General features: G+C 39.8%; 1 protein-coding gene across 3 annotated transcripts in view; it reads right to left on the bottom strand.

The window, feature by feature from the left end:
• Positions 1 to 22,805, bottom strand: part of hhat (hedgehog acyltransferase) — a 183,076-nt gene that overhangs the window by 109,839 nt on the left and 50,432 nt on the right. For all 3 annotated transcript variants that reach the window (XR_004412871.1, XM_033025615.1, XM_033025616.1), the window contains one exon: positions 14,606 to 14,641. Coding sequence is in view for 2 of the 3 variants with exons in the window: in XM_033025615.1 (XP_032881506.1) it covers positions 14,606 to 14,641 (36 nt within the window). In the remaining variant the exon portion in view is untranslated. The remainder of the gene's footprint in view (positions 1 to 14,605; positions 14,642 to 22,805) is intronic.

Below are 22,805 nucleotides of genomic sequence, written 5' to 3'. Positions count from 1 at the left end.
TTCGCTCTGTACGCAAACTGGTGGGGGTCAAAGCTTCGGGGCAGGAGTGATGTGATATGACCCCGGACCAGTTTTTCAAAACACTTCATCACCACTGGTGTGAGTGCGACTGGCCGGTAGTCGTTGAGGCTGGAAATGTGGGTTTTTTTGGGCAAGGGGACTATGGTTGCGGACTTCAGACAGGGTGGAACAGTGGACTGGGCCAGAGACTGGTTGAAAATCCTCATACAGACTCCAGCCAGCTGGTCAGCGCAGTCCTTCAGCACGCGTCCAGAGACGCCGTCGGGTCCAGTAGCCTTCCTTGGATTGATAGCCTTCTGCCTCTGGTAGAATTCTCAGGCATAGGGTAAGCAAAGAACTGGGTTCAGAGATAGCAAGATTGAACTCAACAGTTTCAGGTCATTCACATTGATTTGGTACTATAACTCCCATCTTGAGCACCACATTCCAGCCTAGGTCCTTCCCAACTTTATCATATTGAACATTAAACTGCACAATGGATCAATCAGGCAACAGAGAAACTTTTAGTAATCTCAAATTGTGGAATAGTCAGTCCCCCCCCCCCCCCCCCCCCCCCCCCCCCGCCCCTCATCTGGCAGTGATCATTCTATCCAATTCTGATTTCTCAATTCGATCCAATTCTTTGAGTTGGTTAAAGTTTCAATAGGAACAACTTGTCAGGGGCTCGCGTTAATTTTTGCTGACTATAAGACTCCTGTGCAAATCAATTGATTCCATGTTTGGGTGGATCAAGAGGCCTTCCTTGAGGCTTGACTATGACTGGAAGAACAAAGAAAGGTTACAAGTGCAAAGGCAATTGCTAAAGGTGAGGAGTAATAGATGGGCACTGACTTATCAAAGGCCCATATCTGCCAAAGGGAAACCATTTTACTAGTTTAACTTTGGGGGTGAGCAATTAGCAGAATTGTCAAAACATTGCAGCTGTGACTGCAAACTCAGAGCTAGGTAAATATTGTGTTGCCTGGCAAAGCACCACGGTTAACACATTCTATATGTGTGGTTCCTTTCTAGTTTCCATTTGAAGATACATGCAACATCTCTTGTTTATGATTTAATGCTCCATGAGGGGATCACTGAGCTTTAAAGAGATGGCCAAGGAAATTGTTGAGGGCAGGAAAGTAGGAGCTGCCTATATGGACTTTAGCAAGGCTGTTGTCAAGGTCCCACATGGTGGGCTCGTCTGGAAACTATAAACACATGTTATCAACAATGAGCTAGCCAATTGGATAAAAGATTTGCTTGATGGCAGGAAGCTGCAGGTGGAGGATTGCTTTCAGATTGGAGAACTGTGACCAGTGGTGTGCCACAGGGAACAATGTTGGGTCCCTTTTGTTGGTCATCTACATTCATGATTTGGATAAGAATCTAGATGGCATGATTAGTAACTTTGCAGTTGACAACAATATTCGCGTTGTGGATAGTGGAGGTTTGTCTAAGTTTACAACAGGATCTAGGTCAACTAGGAAAGGGGGAAAGAAATGGCAGACGGATTTTAACAGTAGAGTCATTGAGTGATACAGTGTGGAAATAGGCCCTTCGGCCCAACTTGCCCACACCGGCCAACAATGTTCCAGCTACACTAGTCCCACTTGCCTGTGCTTAGTCCATATCCCTCCAAACCTGTTCTATCCATGTACATGTCTAAATGTTTCTTAAATGATGGGATAGTCCCAGCCTCAACTACCTCCTCTGGCAGCTTGTTCCATACACCCACCACCCTTTGTGTGAAAAAGTTACCCCTCGGATTCCTATTCAATCTTTTCCCCTTCACCTTGTACCTATGTTCTCGATTTTCCTACTCTGCGCAAAAGACTCTGTACATCTACCCGATCTATACCTCACATGATTTTGTACACCTCCATAAGATCACCCCTCATCCTCCTGCGCTCCATGGAATAGAGACACAGCCTACTCAACCTCTCCCTATAGCTCACACCCTCTAGTCCTGGCAACATCCTCGTAAATCTTTTCTGAACCTTTTCAAGCTTGACAATATATTTCCTTTAACATGGTGCCCAGAACTGAACACAATATTCTAAATGCAGTCTCACCAATACAACTACATGACCTCCCAACTTCCATACTCAATACTCTGATTGATGAAGGCCAGAGTGCCTAAAGCCTTTTTAACCACCTTCTCCACGTGCAACTCGACCTTCAAGGAACCATGCACCCATACTCCTAGATCCCTCTGCTCTAGAACACTACCCAGAGGCCTACCATTTACTGTGTAGGCCCCTGAAGAGCGTTTTAGAACAGAAAGACCTAGGGGTACAAGTTCATGGTTCCCTGAACTTGGTAACACGGGCAGAATGGTGAAGTAGGCATTTGGAATGCCAGCTGTCACTGAGTACCATAGTCGGAACGTCATGTTACAATTATACAAAGTGTCGCTTAGGCCGCACTTAGAAAGTTGTGCGCAGTTCTGGTTGCTACAATAAATTACTCAGCTGGAGAAGGTGCAGATCAGATTCACTAGAATGTTGCTTGGATTGAAGGGATTCAGTTAAAGAGATGTTACATAGGCTGGTATGTTTTTCCTAGAGCAAATGCGGCTAAGTGACAACATGATAGAGAATATAAAATTATAATTGGCATAGACAGCTGGAGTCTGTTTCACATGGTTGGAGTTTATATAACTAAAGTGCATAGGTTTATGATAAGTGGAAGGAAGTTTAAAGGGGCAAATATTTCACATTAAGAGTAGCTGGTGTCTGGAATGTGCCGACAAAGGTGGTGATGAAGTGCAGTAACAACATTTAAGAAGCACCTGGACATGTACTTCAATGAGTAAGACATAGAAAAAAAAGAATAAATTCAGGTAAATGGGATTAATATAGATTGGCATGATGGTTGACATGGATACATCGGATTGAAGGGCCTGATCCTAAGTTGTACAACTCTGACTCTAAAGTAGGTCAGATGACCATAGGGCTTAGTGAAAGAGATAAGATTTCGAATATTCTAAATACCAGAATACTCGAGTTATGCTGTGTCAATGTGTTATTTAGATTTATTTTAAAAAATAATCAAATTGCCTAATTTTTGTTAGAGAAAATTTCAAGGACAGTGGCTACTGCCGAGGTTGTCTGAAAGAACAAGTCAATAAATAATCCAGCTGGCTCACAGCATGATGAACATCTGTTGCTCTCATTCATATGAAAGAGAAAGCTAACAAGCTCACATTGGGTTTTTTTAAATCCAGCACCTTCCAATTCAGAGATTAAGGCAGTAATCCAGAATGAATACATCAACAAGTATTGGCATGAGCTTTAGGAAGAGATTCAGATCTGCATTAACAGATGTACCTTCTTGAAACTATAATTGGATCAAGGGAACACTTAGCCCAACTTAATAATGGACTCCAACCCTGAAAGCAAAACATGTACCATTCTGACTGATGCACAACAACTTCTTGGCTGACGAATTGAACTTTACAACGTATCCATCCTAAGGGATGCCATTATCCCGCTTTCAACGATGAAGGAACTGGCCAATAACCAAATCTCAAAAGATGCAGCAATATATATCAAAGTGTGTTTGGTGAAGCAGAAGGGAAACATCAGCTCTTAAAGTAATGACAAGTTTATGGGCACTATCCATCCATTTTTTTAATATAACTGCTGAAAAGAAAGCCTTTTTACACCTTTGAAAGACGTAAAGGTAGTAGATAGTGAAGTAAGTTTTACAACATGTGAGCAAAGATCCAAGGAATAGAGCTTAAGCCTGGGTGCATATTGTAGAATGCCCCTGCACATGATTTGGCTCCTCTTAATGTTTGCACTTCAGATGAATGGAGGGCAACAAAGGAAAATTACAGACTTAACCCATTACACATCGTCGACAATTTTCCTTAACATTATTTCACATAGAAACTGTATTTCATTTAAATGAAAATGCAGTGCAGTGCAACTGAATTTGCAGCCAGATGGAAGCAAAGAATGATTGAAGGAAAGAGTGGAAAGCAGTGGTCTGGAATCTCCTTTAAAAAAAAAACTGACATTTTTCTGTTTTCCAGTATTGACTGCTTTGCACCAAGATACAACTGTACTGATTCTGACAAACTTTTATTTTATAGTAATCTTAAAATGAATTACAGTCATCTTATCCAATTCACTAGGTACCCAAGGGTGCTCTCTCTCACTCTCAATTCATTAATTCAAATAGTAAACAATCTGCCAGCCCTTCAACCAACTAAAAAGTTCAGATTTCAAAGAATGTGCTTTAAACTATTTCCCTACTGCTTGAGGTAGTGTGGGAAACAATACAGGGAAATTGATAAAAATCATTCATGTCAAATGAATATCCAGGGGCAGCTCCTGACCAATACCATTTCTTGTTCACGGTTTTTTAAGGCAGACAAGAGTGTAATTAAATTTGCTGCCCATGTCATTTATACTGCAGTACAGGGGCATTTTTTGCAATGACCTACCAGCATGTCTTCCCATAACTGCCAGTACCTTTTCTTCTCCGAGGACAAGATCCTCATCAGCTCCTATTGAGAACACCACCCCAGATAATTCACTTTGGTCAGTGACCATCGCCATAACATGAAAAAGCAGACCCAGGCTCCTGAATGACAGGAGGCACATTAGAATGTTCTAGCTACCTTCATCTCAAAACATTTTTGAACAGGACTGAATAATGCTTAGTGAGAGTAACACTGATCTTGTAACCATTTCAAAGCATAAGTACTTATAGATTTAACCACCATAGGCTCACTGCCTAACCAGCCGTCAAGACAAGATTGATGGGGTCAGAGGGCCCTGTGCAGAGCAAAGCTACACCAACTAACTAACGGGCAGACTTCTTTTGGGGAATATTCCTCGGAACATGCTGGTGGAAACAGTGTGAACCTAATGGCAGCTGCAACAGAGGTCCAAGAGCTAAATCATGAAATATCACCACCGGTATTTTTACAGTGGCTGGAGACGGGTTAACTGCTGGTAAATACTGTGGAAAAACAGGACAGAAAGCAGCAGGCTTGCCAGTGAAGCCAAGATACCATTGTATGTTAGTTGGGAGGATTCCTGATGATCCAAAGGAGCTGTGCCAAATCTAATTGTACCAAATTCCAAATTTAGTACCATTAGAGTAAACGGAGATGTTTATGAACATTTCCAAGATCTAGGAGTACAGGTACATAGTTCCTTGAAAGGGGTGTCACAAGTAGATAGGGTGGTCAAGAAAGCTCTCAGCACATTGATCTTCATCAGTCAGAGTATTGAATTGAGTATTGAGTATAGAGTGGGAGGTCATGTTATAGCTGTACAAGACATTTGTGAGGCCACATTTGGAGTATTGTGTTCAGCTTTGGTCACCCTGTTATAAGAACGACGATGTTAAACTGGAAAGGGTGCAGAAAAGATTAACGAGGAATTTGCCAGGACTCAAGGGCCTGAGATATAGGAAGAGGTTGAGCAGGCTAGGACTTTATTTCTTGGAATGCAAATGGATGAGGGGGTTATCATATAGAGGTGTACAGTTATTTACCCAGAGTTGGGGAAATTGAGAACATTGGTTTAAAGTGAGGGGGGTAAGATTTCATGAGGGGCAACTTTTTTTTTTAACCCAAGGGGTGGTAGGTTTATGGAACGAGCAGTCGGAGAAGGTAGCTGAGGCCGGTGCTATTACAGTGTTTAAGAAATATTTAGATAGGTACATAGATAGGATAGGTTTAGAGGGATATGGGCCAAATGCAGGTAGATGGGACTAGTGTAGATAGGGCATGTTGGTCGGCTTGGGCAAGTTATGCCAAAGGGCCTGTTTCCTGCTATAGGACTATATATCTCTCTATTTCAATTAATATAGGTGCCAGAGGTATTTAATGTAGCTAGATTGTAAACAGTTGAATATAACTCATGTATTGCAAAATGCAATTTTGAGTCTATTCATACTAATGGTCTATTGTTTTAGATTTCTTGTACATCCTGTTTCTTATTATTAATTTTACGGAAGTGTAATCATGATTCTATTGCTTCAGTTATTATGTAAACACATGCCTTAGTTAGATGCAGAAAACATGCAAAGGAATTAATGCTGCATCAAAAATAAAAGACTAGTTCTATTAACTTGCTATTTGCAAAATAGAAAAATTAAACCAGAAAGGAATTAGGTTTCACCAAATCACAAATTCTGTCCTTTAAATCTGAACTCAAAACATATTTCCCAACACATGGTTATAAAAGACATAAGTACCCCCAAGTCTTTCCCAGAGAGCTGAGAGAACAGTCCTTCTCATAACCTTTGATAAATAAGCCTTATGCATGCTCAAAGGGAATAGGAGTGAGTGGCACAAATATTCTAGTCCAAGAGAAATTTGCATGGTACCATTATTATCCAGAACCTGACAGAACTATTAGCCATATAATCTCGAGATCCTGCCTGTTAACATCTGATAAAAGGGCACTTTTTTTCTTCTTTTTTAAAAAAAATTAAATAATTGAGCTTTGTTTAAAAACACTCCATTGTTCAATATTTTACAAACCAAAAAAAAGTTTTAAAAAAGCTTCAAATGTTAATGTAAGGTCAATGCAGTAACAAAGCAAATAACAACAGGAATATTGTTTTAATATGACAGATAGACAAGCACCACTTAACTAAACATTATGGTCCATAAAACCCCCCCAGATAAACAATCTAGAATAAACCACAAAGGGAAAACAAGAAAAGCTAAAGGTTAAGAAGTTAATCAATTTATCCACTCATGAGATGAAACCAGAACAGACATTGACAATGATTCCTGCAGCACTTTTTTTTTCAGTTCAGAGAAGGCTTTTCTACCACGTACTTCTTTTTAGGCAGCCTTTCATCAGCACAATTAGAGAAAGCCATGACATTTTATGAGCATTTCTATGAATAGAAGTGGCAGTATGCACATTATTTAACAATGCTACTTTGAAGGCACAATGGAATAGAACCCATTACGGTGCACAAATTTTGCATGGTGCAAATGCGATTTTGAGTCTAGATTAAACAATTTAAAATAGGTTCTGAAAACATTTGTTTGGACAAGATCCAAACATTTGTTTAGATAGGTCCAAAAGAACAAAAATACTTATTAATGTATTACAGAACACACATTATGCAACAACAGAGTATTAAGAATGTTTGTGCATATCCACATTTTACAACATTTTTGCCCTTAGATTTTGATGGATTAACACACTGCTCAATAATTCACGTAACACGTCTGCTGATTATTACCAAACGACAAGGTGTTGATTTAATCTGCTGACTCTTCTCTGTACATTTAAATAGTCAGTAATCTTCATCAGTCTGGTGTACATGATGGATTTCTTCAGGACCTGGCATTGCCCTTGTGAAACTATTATTTATTTCTCATTATGAGCATTGTAAGACAACAAAACAACACAGGGAGCAGCTGTACAACATTTGGCCCTTTGAGCTTCTCTGTCATTCATGGTCTGCTACGTCACCTTATTCCTATAACAGTTTCACATATAATAATTCACATGCACCTCCTCTAACCTCATCTACTGCATCTGGAGTTCCTGATGTGGCCTCCTGTACATCGATGAGAATAAACGTACTTGGTAACTGCTTTGCCAAACACTTGCGCTCGGTCTGCCAAGGCCTGTTAAACATTTTAACACCCCTTCCCATTCCCACACTGACCTCACTGGAGGAACAGCACCTCATATTTTGCTCGGGTAGCTTACAACCCAATGGTGAGAACATTGAATTCTCTCATTTTAATTAACTAACCCACAACAGTGCCCCTCCCCATGCCTCTTCTCCTTTCTTCTACCCCCCCCCCTCTCCTCCCCTAAACCCCGACTGACTATGAATCAATTTTCCCCCTCCCCCTGCAGTTTCCAATGGAAACACAATTCCAAACATTTCTATCCCCGTGTTTAATAATTCACACCTCTTTATCCTTTTCTAGCTCACATCTGACTCTTCATCCCTGACCTTTGTCCAACAATCTGCCTATCAACCCTGACCTGTGTTCACCTATTACCGACCATGCTCTGTCCTACACCTCCTCTCTTTGAGCTTTCTTTCCCGCCCCCAGTCTGAAGAAGGATTCCAAACCAAAACATATCCATGTTCTTCAGGGATTCTGCCTAACCTGCTAAATTACTCAAGCATTTTGTGTTTTTCTTTCCTATAATTGATTATCCCTCTAACACCCCAAAAATCTCCATTTTGAATTTGTTCATTTCATCCAAGACACAGTATAACTGCTCCTCCAGTGCAGATTCTGAAACACCATTAATATCAATAGGGTATGTTGGTGATATATTTAAAACATTTTGTTTTAGAATTAGAAATAATTAAAAACATTTATTTTAATGTATTTGTGCTTCAATTTATTAACTTTATATAAAATAAAAGATTTACTTCAATTTTAATAATGATTACATGTCAATACATTCAAAAGCATTTACAATTAGTTTTAGCTATGCACCCTGGCTTGCCTTTGGCCAAGGATCATTCAAAACCATGCCAAGTCACCATCCAGATAATGGTACTGAACTGAATGGTGAGGACCAGTAAGATAACCAGAGTAGGATGCAGAAGATACAAGTATACAGGGATAAAAGGTTGTAATTAAGGTCAGTAGGCCTAATATGGGTCATAATACAGCTTTATAGGAATTTGTTTAGGCTGCATTTGGAGTATTGCATGCAGTTTGGAGGTTGGACAGACTTGGATTGTTTCCTCTAGAAGAGTTTGCAAGGAGACCCGATAGAAGTTTTTCAAATTATGAGAGACATAGATAGAGAAGACAGTCAGAATCTTTTCCCAGAATGTAAGCAATTTTGGTCCCCCATATCTGAGGAAGGATGTGCTGGCATTGGTGAGGGCCCAGAGGAATCTTATGAGAATTATCCTAGAAATGAGTGGGTTAACATATGATGAGCGTTTGATGGCACTGGGCCTCAACTCGCTGGAGTTTAGAAAGATGAGGGGGGTTCCAATTGAAACTTAACGAATAATGAAAGGCCTGGATAGAGTTGAAGTGGAGAGGATGTTTCCACTTGTGGGAGAGTCTAGGACCAAAGGTCATGGCCTCAGAATTAAAGGACGTTCCTTTAGGAAGGAGATGAGGAATTTATTTAGTCAGAAGGTGGTGAATCTGTGGAAATAATTGCCACAGAAGACTGAGAAGGCCAAGTTAATGGATATTTTTCAGGCAGAGATAAATAGATTCTTGATTAATATAGGTGTTAGGGTTATGGGGAGAAGGCAGGAGAATGGCGTTAAGAGGGAAAGATAAATCAGCTTTGATTGAATAGTGGTATAGTTGATGGGCCGAATGGCCCAATTCTGCCCCTAACACTTATGATGGCAATTCAATATGATCATGGATGATCATCCAAAATCACTACCCCATTCCTACTTTCTTCCCATATCCTTTGATTCCGTCAGCCCTAAGAGCTGCATCTAACTCTCTCTTGAAAACATTCAGTGAATTGGCCTCCACTGCCTTCTGTGGCAGATAATTCCATCGATTCACAACTTTCTGGATGAAAAAGTTTTTCTCTCTCTCAGTCCTAAATGGCCTACCCCCTATTCTTAAACTGTGACCCCTGGTTCTGGACTACCCCAACATCCGGAACATTTTTCCTGCATCTAGTCTGTCCAATCCCTTAAGAATTTGATATGTTTCTATAAGATTCCCTCTCACCCTTCTAAATTCCAGTGAATATAAGCCCAGTTGATCCATTCTTTCATCATATTTCAGTCCCGCCATCCCTGGAATTAACCTGGTGAACCTACGCTGCACTCCCTCAATAGCAAGAATGTCCTTCCTCAAATTAGGAGATAAAAACTGCACACAATACTCCAGGTAAGGTCTCACCAGGGCCCTGTACAACTACAGTTGCTCCTATACTCAAATCCTCTTGCTATGAAGGCCAACATGCCATTTGCTTTCTTCACTGTCTGTTGTACCTACATGCTTACTTTCAGTGACTGATGTACAAGGACACCCAGGTCTCGTTGCACCTCTCCTTTTCCTAATCTGACACCATTCAGATAATAATCTGCTTTCTTGTTCTTGCCACCAAAGTGGATAACCTCACATTTATCCACATTATACTGCATCTGCCATGTATCTGCCCACTCACCCAACCTATCCAAGTCACCCTGCAGCCTCTTAGCATCCTCCTTGCAGCTTACACTGCCACCCAGCATTGTGTCATCTGCAAACTTGGAGGTTTAGGATGAGAGGGGCAAAGAGGCTTGATATGTTTAAGATGAGGTGGGCAAAGTTTCAAGGAGATCCGTGGGGCAACTTTATATGGAGGGTGGCGAGTGCCTGGAATGCACTGCCAGGGTTGGCAGTTGTGGCAGATATAATAGTGACATTTATGAGACCACTGGATAGGCATATGGATATGCAGGAAATGGAGGGATATGGATTATATGCAGGTAGATAAGAGATTGAATTTGTATCATGTTTGGCACAAACACTATGGGCCGAAAGGCCTATTCTTGTGTTGTACTGTTCTATGTTATTTTAATTGTTTGAAGAATGTTCATGATTAAAAATGGCTTTGCATATACCTAGTTAATAATATTACAAAATAATATTTAGTGCACAAATCATTACGGCTATGATGAAAAAAAAGTGCTATGAATAAATTCAACTATTATTTATTATAAATCAATGGCTCATTATTGGACCAGTTGCTTAGAATACAGTCAGGGTAGGTACAGTGCCAATAATAACTCTTCTAGCAATGTTAAATTGACAGAACCTATTTTGATAAATCAAATAAAATCTTTAAAAATCTATTACTTCAATAAACATTATTTAATTCTGTCCAGTTATACTGCAAGCATTAGCAAAACTATGGAGTCATGAAAATAAACAAATTCATATTCCTCAAAAGCTTTTATATCGATGACCTTGTCCAAATATCTTTTAAATATTGTAATAGTAATAATCAACAAATTCATCCTCAAACAGCCAGAATCGAGTTTTAAATGACTTTGTATCACTACGTATTAATTTCTATAAGAAAAACTCATTCCAGTGCACGATAAAACTCATGAGAGTTGGTTAGCTGCATGGGAGCAGAACTGTGCAGTGAGCTCCAGAGGCTTTGGATATCAGCAGTAGAAAATCATGGAAATTAAACATAGATTTTAAATTGGTTAAAGTAAATTTATTTAGTTTACTTTGGAACACGTTAAATTCTTCATGGATCCTTTGAGTAAATCGACAGGGTGAAAGTGTTTTTTTCTGTGCATATTGTTGTGCTATTGAGATTATTGCATGCAGAATGGCAAAGGATATTTCTGTACAACATAATTTAATAGAAGTAATTTTAACTAAATCAAGGAAGATACATTCTCTCTGATTACAATTCAAACGTGTTCAGTATTTCATGACTGTGATTTGATTCATACACTAATAAAAGCTGGTCCCACAAACCGTATAAAATAATTAAGAATAGAAATTACATTTTAATGCAGGCATGCACTCACCACTGAATATTACTGCCTAATCCCTTAGGTGCCACTATCCCTTTTAATGCCCTTTTATGCAGGAACATTATGCTGAATCATTACAAACCTTGGTCTGGCGTCAACTATTGCATTAATTTCCAGTCACCACATTATAAGAGAATGTGAAAGCATTAAAAAGGGCCTAGAAAAGATTTACAGGAATCTTGAAATCATGGAATGAGGCATCACAGTTGCAATGGTTGAATTGAGAGGCAGGGACCTTTTACATTCTGAGCAGTGATCTGATTTTAGTGTCTAAAATGATGAGAGGCTGGACAGTTACAGCTGTAAGAAGCCATTTCCTTTGATGGAGGGTTTGAGGAATAAAGGTCACAAATATCAAGGGGGGGCAAATTGAGAGTGTCATGAACATAAACTTTAAAAAAAACACAGCCTACATTTGAAATTTGCTATCACAGCTTACAGATGTGGTAGAGGCAGGCTCCAGTGTGGCAATCACAGGAGAATTGCATAATATGATCGAGGAAAAAAAAAAAAACAAGGCTACGGAGAGAAGACCAGAGAATGGAACACCCCACACAGACATAATGGGCCAAATTGCCTCCTTCTATACTTTAGCTATGTATAATTCAACCCACCAGCAAAGTAAGAACATAGAACTTAATGATCATTCCCTTAATAAGATTAGCATTGAAATACAAAGAGTGAATCAATTAACTTTATTATTATCACTCTATATATTGCCTACTACTTTTGCATTATTCCACCACTACCCAGGATTGAACACTGGAAAGTTGATATTTATAGTTCGGTCCTCAATTAAAAGCATTATCAATGATAATTATGCTATATTTTCATGATCCATGCTGTTACCATTTGGATGGTGAAATGGCAGTGATGCAATTTTAATCCTGTTTTAAAATCCTTAAAGTTTTTTGTGAGACTTGATAGTTGCATTGAAAATTATACTAATTTAAGATCGCTCCTTCACCACATGCTTACCCCAACAGATGCTGCTTGAATCTCTTGGATTTCCTCTAACAGTTTATTTTTTTGCTCCAGATTTCAACATCTGCAGTCTCGTGTCTCTATTTCAATGGGAAGTTAATTTATATTTGTAGATGTGAAGCATAAAAAGAGTCAAAGCTTCCATTGCAGCACAAAAAATGCGGGTTCTTGAGCTCCAGTATTCAGCTGCTGTGTCTGATACTCCATAAGTATGTGAATGGATGTGTCCTGCCCCCACAATAATAGGATCCTTGCTTGATGCCAAGTCTCATAGTGCCAGAGGGCCAAGTCAGTGCCAGAATCTGTCAATGAAGATTTTCTGAGACGCAAATTACTTTGTTGCCAATACCAACTGTACCTTTACCCAAGGTATCCACATGAGAAAACGCAAACAAAAATCATCCCCTCCACAAAGTTACCCCTTAATCCTCCATACCACTGCCCAGGCTGCTGATAATCCATGCCCATGTCCTATCATGTGTAGTTCCTGTCTCTATGCTATACCTCAAGTGTCAGCACAAACATAGTGCAACAATTCTGAACAGAGTGGTATCCTTGTCCTGCCCAGGCTGCAGTTTTAGGTGTCAGAAATGAAACCAGGTCAAATGCAAGTTTGGGCACCAGGACAGATGGGGGGGAGGGGGAGTGAAAAAGTGGGATAAGAGTAAGGCAAGATGCAAGTAGGAAGATGAGGAATGAGAATCCATCATCTTTGGCCTCACTTCCTCCCATGGCTTCTGCAAATTTCCCAATGATCAAGCAACTTCTTTCACGAGATTTAGGCCATGCAGATGGACTTCTATTCCTTCAGATTTCTTCCACTGCCTCTGTTTTTATACCAACTAGTCCTGATGGAGGTAAAGAAGCGTTTCAATGAGTGTTGTGCAATCTGTCCGGATGCTGACGTTCTTGGTTCACTAGCTGGCACTGTGCTTAAGCTGCAAGATATGGATGATTACACATTTGCAAGGACAGGGTATTGTGATGGATGGATGCTTGCGTGCGAGTCCTAATTCATAGTTTAGTGTTGAGTGGTGAATTAAAGAACTACTGGTGCAATTGGAAGAATGTGGTATTTGAAAATGGATTTAATGATCTTAATCAGTTACGCGAGGTCACTGAACATCTTGTAACATTCCAACCAAGAGCCACACTCCAGGCAATATCCTCCACCGCTCCCCGATGTTCCTACCCACTGTGTCTCGATTGCTTCAGGACTTCTACAGGCACAGAACACATCCTCTTTCCCACTTGGTTTTAAAATGCAGTCTAACCTTTGTTGGGACATGTCTATGGATTCCAGCTGATGCATTCAGCCAATATACAGTGCAATTAATACAAGCTGGATTCAGAATAGCAGAGATTCTCCAGAGATGCTGCCTGTCCGCTGAGTTACTCCAGCATTTTGTGTCTATTTCAGAAGAGCAGGTAGCATTAAGTAGGCTTTTGACCTGCATTCCTTGAATATACAAATTCTGCAGACACAGGTTAATCTTTGCAAATGTTTGCAGGAACTTGGAAATAGAAAATTACAGTTTACATAAAATATTCAAATGAGGGTCAAAATCATTTTCTGTATACACCGCATTCCTTGCACATACAAGGGCAAATTTAGAATGTCAAGTAATTTCAAAAGATGGATGTTACAGGGAATCAGTTGACAAATTTTCCAATCGAAAAAGACAACATCGGCACAGGAACACAGGGCAAAGTATCAGCATATGACCCTGCAGGAATATACTGTCAGAACAGGTCAGTGCAAACCTATAGACTCACATCAGCTTAATGCGAGTGAAATGCAATGTGATCTGGGAAAACGTCTGAGCAAGCAAGGCTGCAAATTTAAAAAATAAGACACTATATCAAAACTAATCAACTGGATCAATTTAAACCACGCTTTCGGGAACTTCAATATAATATTCAATCATTAAAATGCATTGTTTCCAGTACTGATGCTTCCGATTTGAAAATAGCAATTTTCACTTGTTTCCACATAAAATAAAATTCCGCATGACATAAAATATTAAGACATGGACTTGTGCATGAATCTACAATTCCCTGGACCCACTGAAGAAAAATAAATTGTCAGCCGAGAGAAAATAAAACTTTATAAAAAGCTGTGCCTTACCGAACCAGCCAGCGGTGCAGTCCAACATCAAACTCCCTGAAAAGGGAAAAGCAAGAATTCAGATAAATTTACAGTACAACAAACTTCAAGAATCACTCTGGAGATATTTTACTATACTATTCAAGCTTCTGTAGTTCTCTTAAATTTTTAAGAATGGAAATATCGCACCAGAACTACAGTGGTGATACAGGCCTCTCAGGAATGACTTGCTTATCCATGTGGATGTCCCGGAGTGTAACGCAGACCTAAGCCCGCATGGCAAAAAACTCCACTATAATGTTAGAAAAATATCTAGAAAAATAATTGACTCCACTCTGCCCTTTTCCCCTTCCCTTCACCGTGAATATACAGCTCCATTATTGCAGAGACTAGCAAACGGATACCTTGCAGAGGCATAATTGGAAACTATGTACGAGATACATCAGGAAGGGTGGACAAGGGATAGAGGCAGACTTGGGGGCTGATAGAGGTGGGGCAGGGAAATGGGAGAGACAGAGTGATGGGATAGGTGGGTTAAATGGCTGAATGGGGAGAACAGCAGAGTGGAGGGATTGGGAAAAGACAGAACAGGTGGGTAGAGATGATGCAGAGCAAGAGGGGAGTGTAAAAAGGTGGGTGGGGCAGGATAGGGAAGTAGGCGCCAGAGAAAAATGCAGACCGGCATAGTTGGAGAGGCAAATGCATTTAAATTAATTATTTCCCATATAGCATGGAGTAGGAATAATCACATTTGCATGAAAGCATACATGTGAACATGTACACTCTCTTCTTTGGCATTCAGAGGATTCTACTTACACAGCTTCTTCTGACATTAGTGGCCAGAAAGAAAAACACTTTGAAGCAGCAAAACACTGCTAGTCTTCTGTTTACACAGAAGGCTGCCGACCACTTAACTGGAGAGCATTGCCCTTGAAAGGCACCTCAAATTTCATCAGAGGAAGGCACAGCCACAATTGCATAATGAACAAGCAATCAGGATATAATTTGTATAAGGGTTGCTGATCAAAAGAACTGTGTTGAGCTATTTGCAGTTCACCTGTGCTGGGTGAGTCAGGCAACTGACCATTGACTAGCATAGGGCAGTTCGGAAACCAGTGTAACAACAGGAGATTAGTCTTGCTTTGCTGATGGAATTAACAATGCTTTCTGTCAAATCAATTTAAAAAGATTTATGGGATTAAATGGAATGAAACCAATTTAAATTGACCAATGCATAAATTGTCCTTTTATAAGCAAAGCCTTTATACCCATCAATGATGTAATGTATGTTGAATTACTACTCACGAGCAAGGAAACATTAATTTTTACGATCAAAATCCTCTCTTAGGAAAACATTAAAATTCTATTGATTTCTAAAGGACATGCATTTCTACATCCAGAGTATTGAAAGAGATTAGTTATGGTTAGATCAATTATTAGTTGCTCTCATTATTATCTTCCAACATGGTTCTTGTATATTGGAGAAGAAGTGCAATCCTTTTTTAAAAAGGAAGAGAGAATAGTGAACGACCAATCTATTAGTCTTACATCTGTGTTTGGGAAAATGCTGCAATCATTCATAAAGTGCATGATATCACTACTTCTTAGTACAGTGATTGAGAAATTACCTTTGAGTGATTTATCAGAGTTCTTTGAGGATGCATCTAGTTGAGTTGGTTACTTTAATTTAGTTTTAGTTTAGAGATATAGCATGGAAACAGGCCCTTCAGCCCACAGTGACCATGCTGACCATTGATCACCCATTCACACAATTTCTATGTTATCTAATTTACACATTTACTCCTTACACACGAGGGGCAATTTGACAGACGCCAAATAAGCTACAAACCTGCATGTCTTCGGGATGAGAGAGGAACCCGGAGCACCCGGAGGAAACACAGGCAGTCACAGGAAGAACATGCAAACTCCACACAGGAACCCGAGGTCATGATCAAACCCAGGTCTCTGATGCTGTGAGACATCTACAAGCTGTGCCACTGTGCCCCCATTGAGTAAATGAGAGGAAATCCTGTAGGCCTGATGTATTAGGCTTTCAATAAGATTCCAGTAGGAATAGGGTCATAGAATCACACAGCATGGATATAGGCCCCATGGTCCAGTACTGACCAAGATGCCCATCAATACTAGTCCATTTGTATTGCTTTTGGCCCATATCCCTCTCAAGTTATCCATGTACCTGTCCAAATATCTTTTAAATGTTGTTATAGTACCTGCCATCAACACTTCTTCCGGCAGCTCAGTGCATGTACGTAGCACCCTCTGTGTGAAAATATTGCTCCTCGGGTCGCTATTTTAAACCTATGCCATCTTGTTCTTTCTTCCTCAATATTGGGAAAAAGGATATGGATTCACTCTATCTACGACCCTCATAATTTCAGATCACCCCTCAGCCTCCTATGCTCCAAGAAAAAGTCCCAGGCTTCCCCACTTCTCTCTGTAACTTGGTCCTTCAAGTCCTGGCAATTTCATCATAAATTATTTTTGCACTCTTTCCAGCTTAATGGCAACCTTTCTAAAGCACGATGAACAAAACGGAACATAATAATCCCAACGTTGTCTCACTCATGCCTTGTACAACTGCAACATAACGTCCTGACTTTTGGTTTCAATCCCCTTACTGATGAAGGCCTGTGTGCCGTGAGCTTTTTTCATCATCGTGTTCACCTGTGACACCACTTCCAGGGAACTATGTACTTTGTGAGTTTGTACTATGTATTGGGTGAAAAGTTAGAATACATAGAATTAGGGGAAATACACTGGCAAAGATCATGACTTAGTTAAAAGATAGAAAAGACAAAGACAAGGATTAAACAGATTCTTCACCTGTTGACCGGCTGTGACAGATGGCGTGCTGTAGGAACTGGGGCTCGTGCTCCAACTATTCACAATCTGTATCAACGATTTGGCTGAGGAGACCAAATGTAAGAATTCCATGTTTGTTGATGACACAAAATTAAGTGGGAATGTGGCAGAGATGAGGATACCGAAAGGTTTCAAGGAATATGGACAAGGCATCATGACAGATGAAAGACTAAGTAGAAAAAAGTGAGGTTATCCACATCTAATGAGATCTAATTTTTTTATTTTTTTTTTAAACAAAAAGCTGCTCAAAGGGACTTGGATATCCTTGCACATATGTCACTGTCAGCTAATAAGCGAGCACAACAGCCAGTTAAGAATGCAAATGGAATGTTGGCCTTTACTACAAGAGAATTTACGGATACAAATAAAGATGTATTCAATACATTGAAATATTTAGGAGAAAGTTTTGTTGTCCAATGCTTTAAATTGGAAAAGCAGTTGACAATTTAGAGTCGAGTTCAATGGCCTGCTGAAAATTGATTAATTTCTTAACCATCACCTCTCCAATATCATAAATCACATTCATGCAATGAATTCACTTAGGAGTCTGCTGCTACAACTCAAAGATCCACACCAATACTACAAATTCTGCATTATTTGTCATGTATTCAGGCTGTGGCTTTTCACCACACAAAGGACAACACAAGTTTCAGAAACATTACTGAGCAGACTATGTAAAGAAAAAACGCAGTTTGTGAATATTGTCCACATCCTAATCATCTTAAGATGTTCATCATTCTATTGTAATGATGAAATAGGAGGTTTAAATCAAACCAGAAAGGAAATAAACATAGTCTGAGCATATGGATTCAAAGTTTCATCAAAATTATTTGCTTTCTTTTTAGATTGTAACAAACATCTCAACACCAACACTTGTCAAAAGAGGATTTATCACAATAAAGTCAAACCAACTACAAACACATCTCACAAGTGGATAAAATGATATTGGCAGTTCATTTCTTACCATTTTGAAAGCAACAAGGAATCTGATGGTAGGTTACTTACAACAATAGGCTAATATTTTATCCGTCTGGTATGCTATTGAGGTCAGAACACAATGTAAGAACATGGCTGCATTTTATATTGCTCCAAGAACAACTAATCAATATAATTGACGTGTAGATGGAAAGCATATTCAATCCAAGCACATAAAATAAATTATTTTACATTCGCTGAGAATTCTCAATACACTGTACTCAGCCAAACATTCTTTTTTCACTAGCAATCCTCAGGATTGAGGATAACTACTTTCCACTTTAGCATAGTGGTTCAGGAGACACATGACAAAATGGAAACTGCAGCCTCTTCATAGATGGGAGAGGTGCCTGGTGGAATAGGCAGGAGGACAGTATTCCCCGCTCCCTATTCCACCTCACCGTTCTGCCTTTCCCAATACACGGGCTTCTGGAGAGCAATATTATGCAAAATGCTCCATCTCCACTTTGAGCAGAAAAGGGCCAGTGATTTCCAGCAATCTATGTGGATGCTGTATTTTTCCAATGAGGATTTGTATGTGAGGAGTCTGGTTGCTGGGCAGGGGAATTTTGTAATCTGCCCAAAATAGGCAACTAAGAATAAATAGGGAGTCAGTGCTCAGGATGTTGGCATGGAATTCATTGACATTCATGGAATTCAATGACATTCATTCCTTTATGCTTCCAATGAATGTACAGGATTTTTTAAGACAGTGGTGTTGCTATCCTTTCACAGGAGGAACCCAGGTCTCATAAACATACAGTGGGCAGGGATGACCACTGCCCAATAGGCCATGAGTCTTGAGTCACGTGTAAGGTCATTATCTTCAAATTTCATATTCATCAAAAAAAAGGTTGTGCTGGAACTTTGAAGCAATGGTGAATTTCATCATCCATGTCCCCTAAGTTGGATCCTGACCACAGGTACCATCTGTATGAAGTTTGCTCGTTCTCCCTATGACCGTGTGGGTTTCCTCCGGGTGCTCGAGTCTCCTCCCACATCACGAAAGACATGCATCTGTAGACGAAGGCCTGTGGACTTCGGGAGCCACAGTCTCCAGTAGGAAGTGGCCGATTCGGAACTCCAAGCTGCTGAGAGTGTTCTTCCGACACCGGAGTTCCATCATCCGGCTAGAGGGCCTGAAACAACAGGCCGCCGTTGCGGCGACTGCAGAGGTCTCAATAGGCCCCGACCACGGGTGAAAAAGAGGAAGAGGACTGAACTTTGTTGCCTTCCCTCACAGTGGGAAACGTTGATTCCGCTGTGGGGGGATGTTTTTATGTTTAATGTTAAATTCTATAGTGTGTTTATCTTTTTGTGTGCTGCATAGTAACTCAAATTTCACTGCACCAATTGGTGTATGTGACAATAAATGTCCTTTGTCCTTGTCCTTTGTCCTGTAGTCTGATGTTTCACTATTGTCTTGAGGATATTTTCATATACTTCAGTGAATGAGTCAACAGTGGCTTGAAGTTCAGCCTTCAAATTTGAGGAGGATGATGCACAGGCCTTTCCAATAAATGGAGTCAAAGTCTTTAATGAGTCTGGAAAGGGCCATTAATGCTATTTTGACCTCGTCCCTGCATTTTTCTTGGAGTCATTGCACAGCAAAAATTTGTGAATCCACAATGCGATTTTTCTACTTGGCGCATCAAAGTAAATGACCTCACATTATTTTGCACCATATTCTACCTGCCACATTCTTACCCACTCAGTCAACTGTTCACATTCCTTTGAAACCTTTTCACAGCCTTCCTCCATATTCACTCTCTCATCTTGTCAAGTGTCATCAGCAAATTTGCAAATATGACATTTAGCCCGCTCAGCCAAATCATTGATACAGATCGTGATAAACTGAAGCATAAGCACTGATCACTGCTATACCCACTAGCCACTGCCTGCCAGTCTGAAAATGATTTGCTTTGCCCCATTCCGTTTTCTTTTTGATAATCATTTCTCAATCCATGTCAACATATTACATCAAATTTCATGTGCTCAAACTTTATTGACCATTCTTTCTGTGCAAGAACTTATCTGTGCAAGAACTTATCTGTGCAAGAACTTATCGAAAGTTCTTTGAAAAGCCCAATGCATCACAACCTCGAGTACTCTCGTTCTTCCAGTCACATTCTCAAACAACTCCAGCAGATTAGTTTGACATGGATCTTCCTTTCCTAAATCTAGGTTCACTCTACTCAATCCTCTCACATTTCAAGGCATTTATTTTAATTACAGCCTGATTTACAGAATTCAATGCTTTCCCTACAACTGATATTGGGCTAACAAGTCAGCTGTAATCTCTTGCCCTTCTTTCTTAAATAGAGTGTCACATTCACTATCCTTCGATTCATTGTAACAAAAACATGACAAATAAAAGACTTCAAGGCAACAACCACAATGACATCTGTTTGGCATTTGGCAGTGATGGCATTTATCTCATCACTGGAGCAAGAGACTGCAGAGATATCTGTATCACTTGTAACATGATAGGCAGGGCCGGCCTTAGAAGGTGCGAGGCCCAATTGGGAAAATTTTTCATAGAAATATAAATAAATAATTATAAATGAGTCACATGTCATGAATAATATGACAATTCGGGGAGAGTTCCTTTCACAGCGTGTGGGGAGTCTAGCCAGGGGTAAAGTTGAAGAATTTTCAACATGTTGAAAAATGTCCACGAGTAAAATATACTCAGGATGTAAAAATGTGATACTTTTTAACACGTAGTCATACCGTAGTAGCTTGTGAGTTTACCATAGTAGGACCTGGTGTCCTATATCACTATTGTATGTTCATGATGGAAATAAGAATACTCTGTATATTCATTACCTTTGAATTGTAGTTTTATGTAATCCTCCCATAATTTCTGAGTTCCATTTCACAATATCTATCAGACATACAGAATGTTGCAAGGTAATATCTTGCCCAAACTCAGTTGTATCTTTCTATCTCAATAAATATCACAAAATATGCCATTGCTTCAGCCACATTATGACAAAATATAGAATGTAGGTTATTTGTTATCAGTCACCCATCCCAGAAACAACAGTACTTAAAGAAGAACATTTGTTTTACTAATTTATGAGCATGTACCATACAGATCCATATCCAACAAAATGTTGTGATAATTGCATAAAAGGTATTATTGTCTAAGAAATTTGGTGTGGAATGATAATCCATCTCAGTACTCATTTAGGCAAGTCCCAAGCTATAGATACTTTTCCCTCACCCCCAATCCCCCTCGCCCGATCTTCATTGAACCTACCATTTGACCAATCTTTTACTCAGCTGCCGTAACGTTTCCTTCCTATCAAAATCTCTGTGTAACATCTCTGTCCCTATCTTCCAATTCCCACTTTGAAATAAAATACAACTTTCGACTTAAAAAATTCGCAGCAGGATCGCTATTTAAATGCAAATATATGGTATTTTATCCTAGCATTCCCCCCCCCCCCCCCTTCCCACCACACAAGAAGCGTAACTTGAAGCGTTTGCATTTGGAGAGGTTCGATACGGACCAGGAATGAAAATTAATAGCTATGAATCGATTAACAGTGAGTTACGAGGTTAGATTGAAACACCTGTCAGAGGGCTAAGAAACAATCCTGAGTTGACAGCGTATTGTTTTAATTGAGCATCTTGCAGCTGCCTCACCTTATATTCTGGTAAAATATTCTTTCCACGGAAATCTCCTATTTCACTTTGAAATTATATTCATTTATAACCGTTTGTAACATCAGTAACCACCTTAATGTTCATGCATTTAGTACCGGGTATGCTTGAAACAATTTATTGTAATGTACTGTATCTTTAAAAAAAACTACATCAACCAGGTGTGAAAATTACACTGAATCGAACGATGATTGAAAATGCGTGGGAGTCGACTAATCGCGATCCTGCTGCAAAATTTTTAAGTCGAAAGTTGTATTTTATTTCAAAGTGGGAATTTGAAGATAGGGACAGAGATGCTACACAGAGATTTTAAGCTCTTGGGTGAACTCGCACAGTGGACAGGGCTTGAGGCAGCATCTATGGAGCAAAGGAAATAGCCGGGTCTGAAGAAGCATATTTCCTTCGCTCCATAGATTCTGCCTCACCCGCTAAGTTTCTCCAGCATTTTTGTCTACCGCAAAACGTCAATGATTCCGGGAATGCCGAGAGAGACGAGATGGGGAACGGGAGAGAGAGAGCGCGCGAGAGAGAGAGGGAGGGAGGGAGGGAGCGAAAGACAGAGAGACACAACGTGGGTCGGTAGGTAAATTGAATGACTAACCTGCTGTAGACCAAGAATCTCACCAAGAAGAAGTCCTCAATCATGATGGTGAGTTTTAAGAAATTCTCAATGTGTCATCAATGCATCGAT

This window comes from Amblyraja radiata, chromosome 8 (assembly GCF_010909765.2).
Source record: "Amblyraja radiata isolate CabotCenter1 chromosome 8, sAmbRad1.1.pri, whole genome shotgun sequence".
NCBI classification, from domain to species: domain Eukaryota; kingdom Metazoa; phylum Chordata; class Chondrichthyes; order Rajiformes; family Rajidae; genus Amblyraja; species Amblyraja radiata.
The sequence above is the reverse complement of the archived record's forward strand: the minus strand, read 5'-3'. Positions and strand labels throughout refer to the sequence as shown.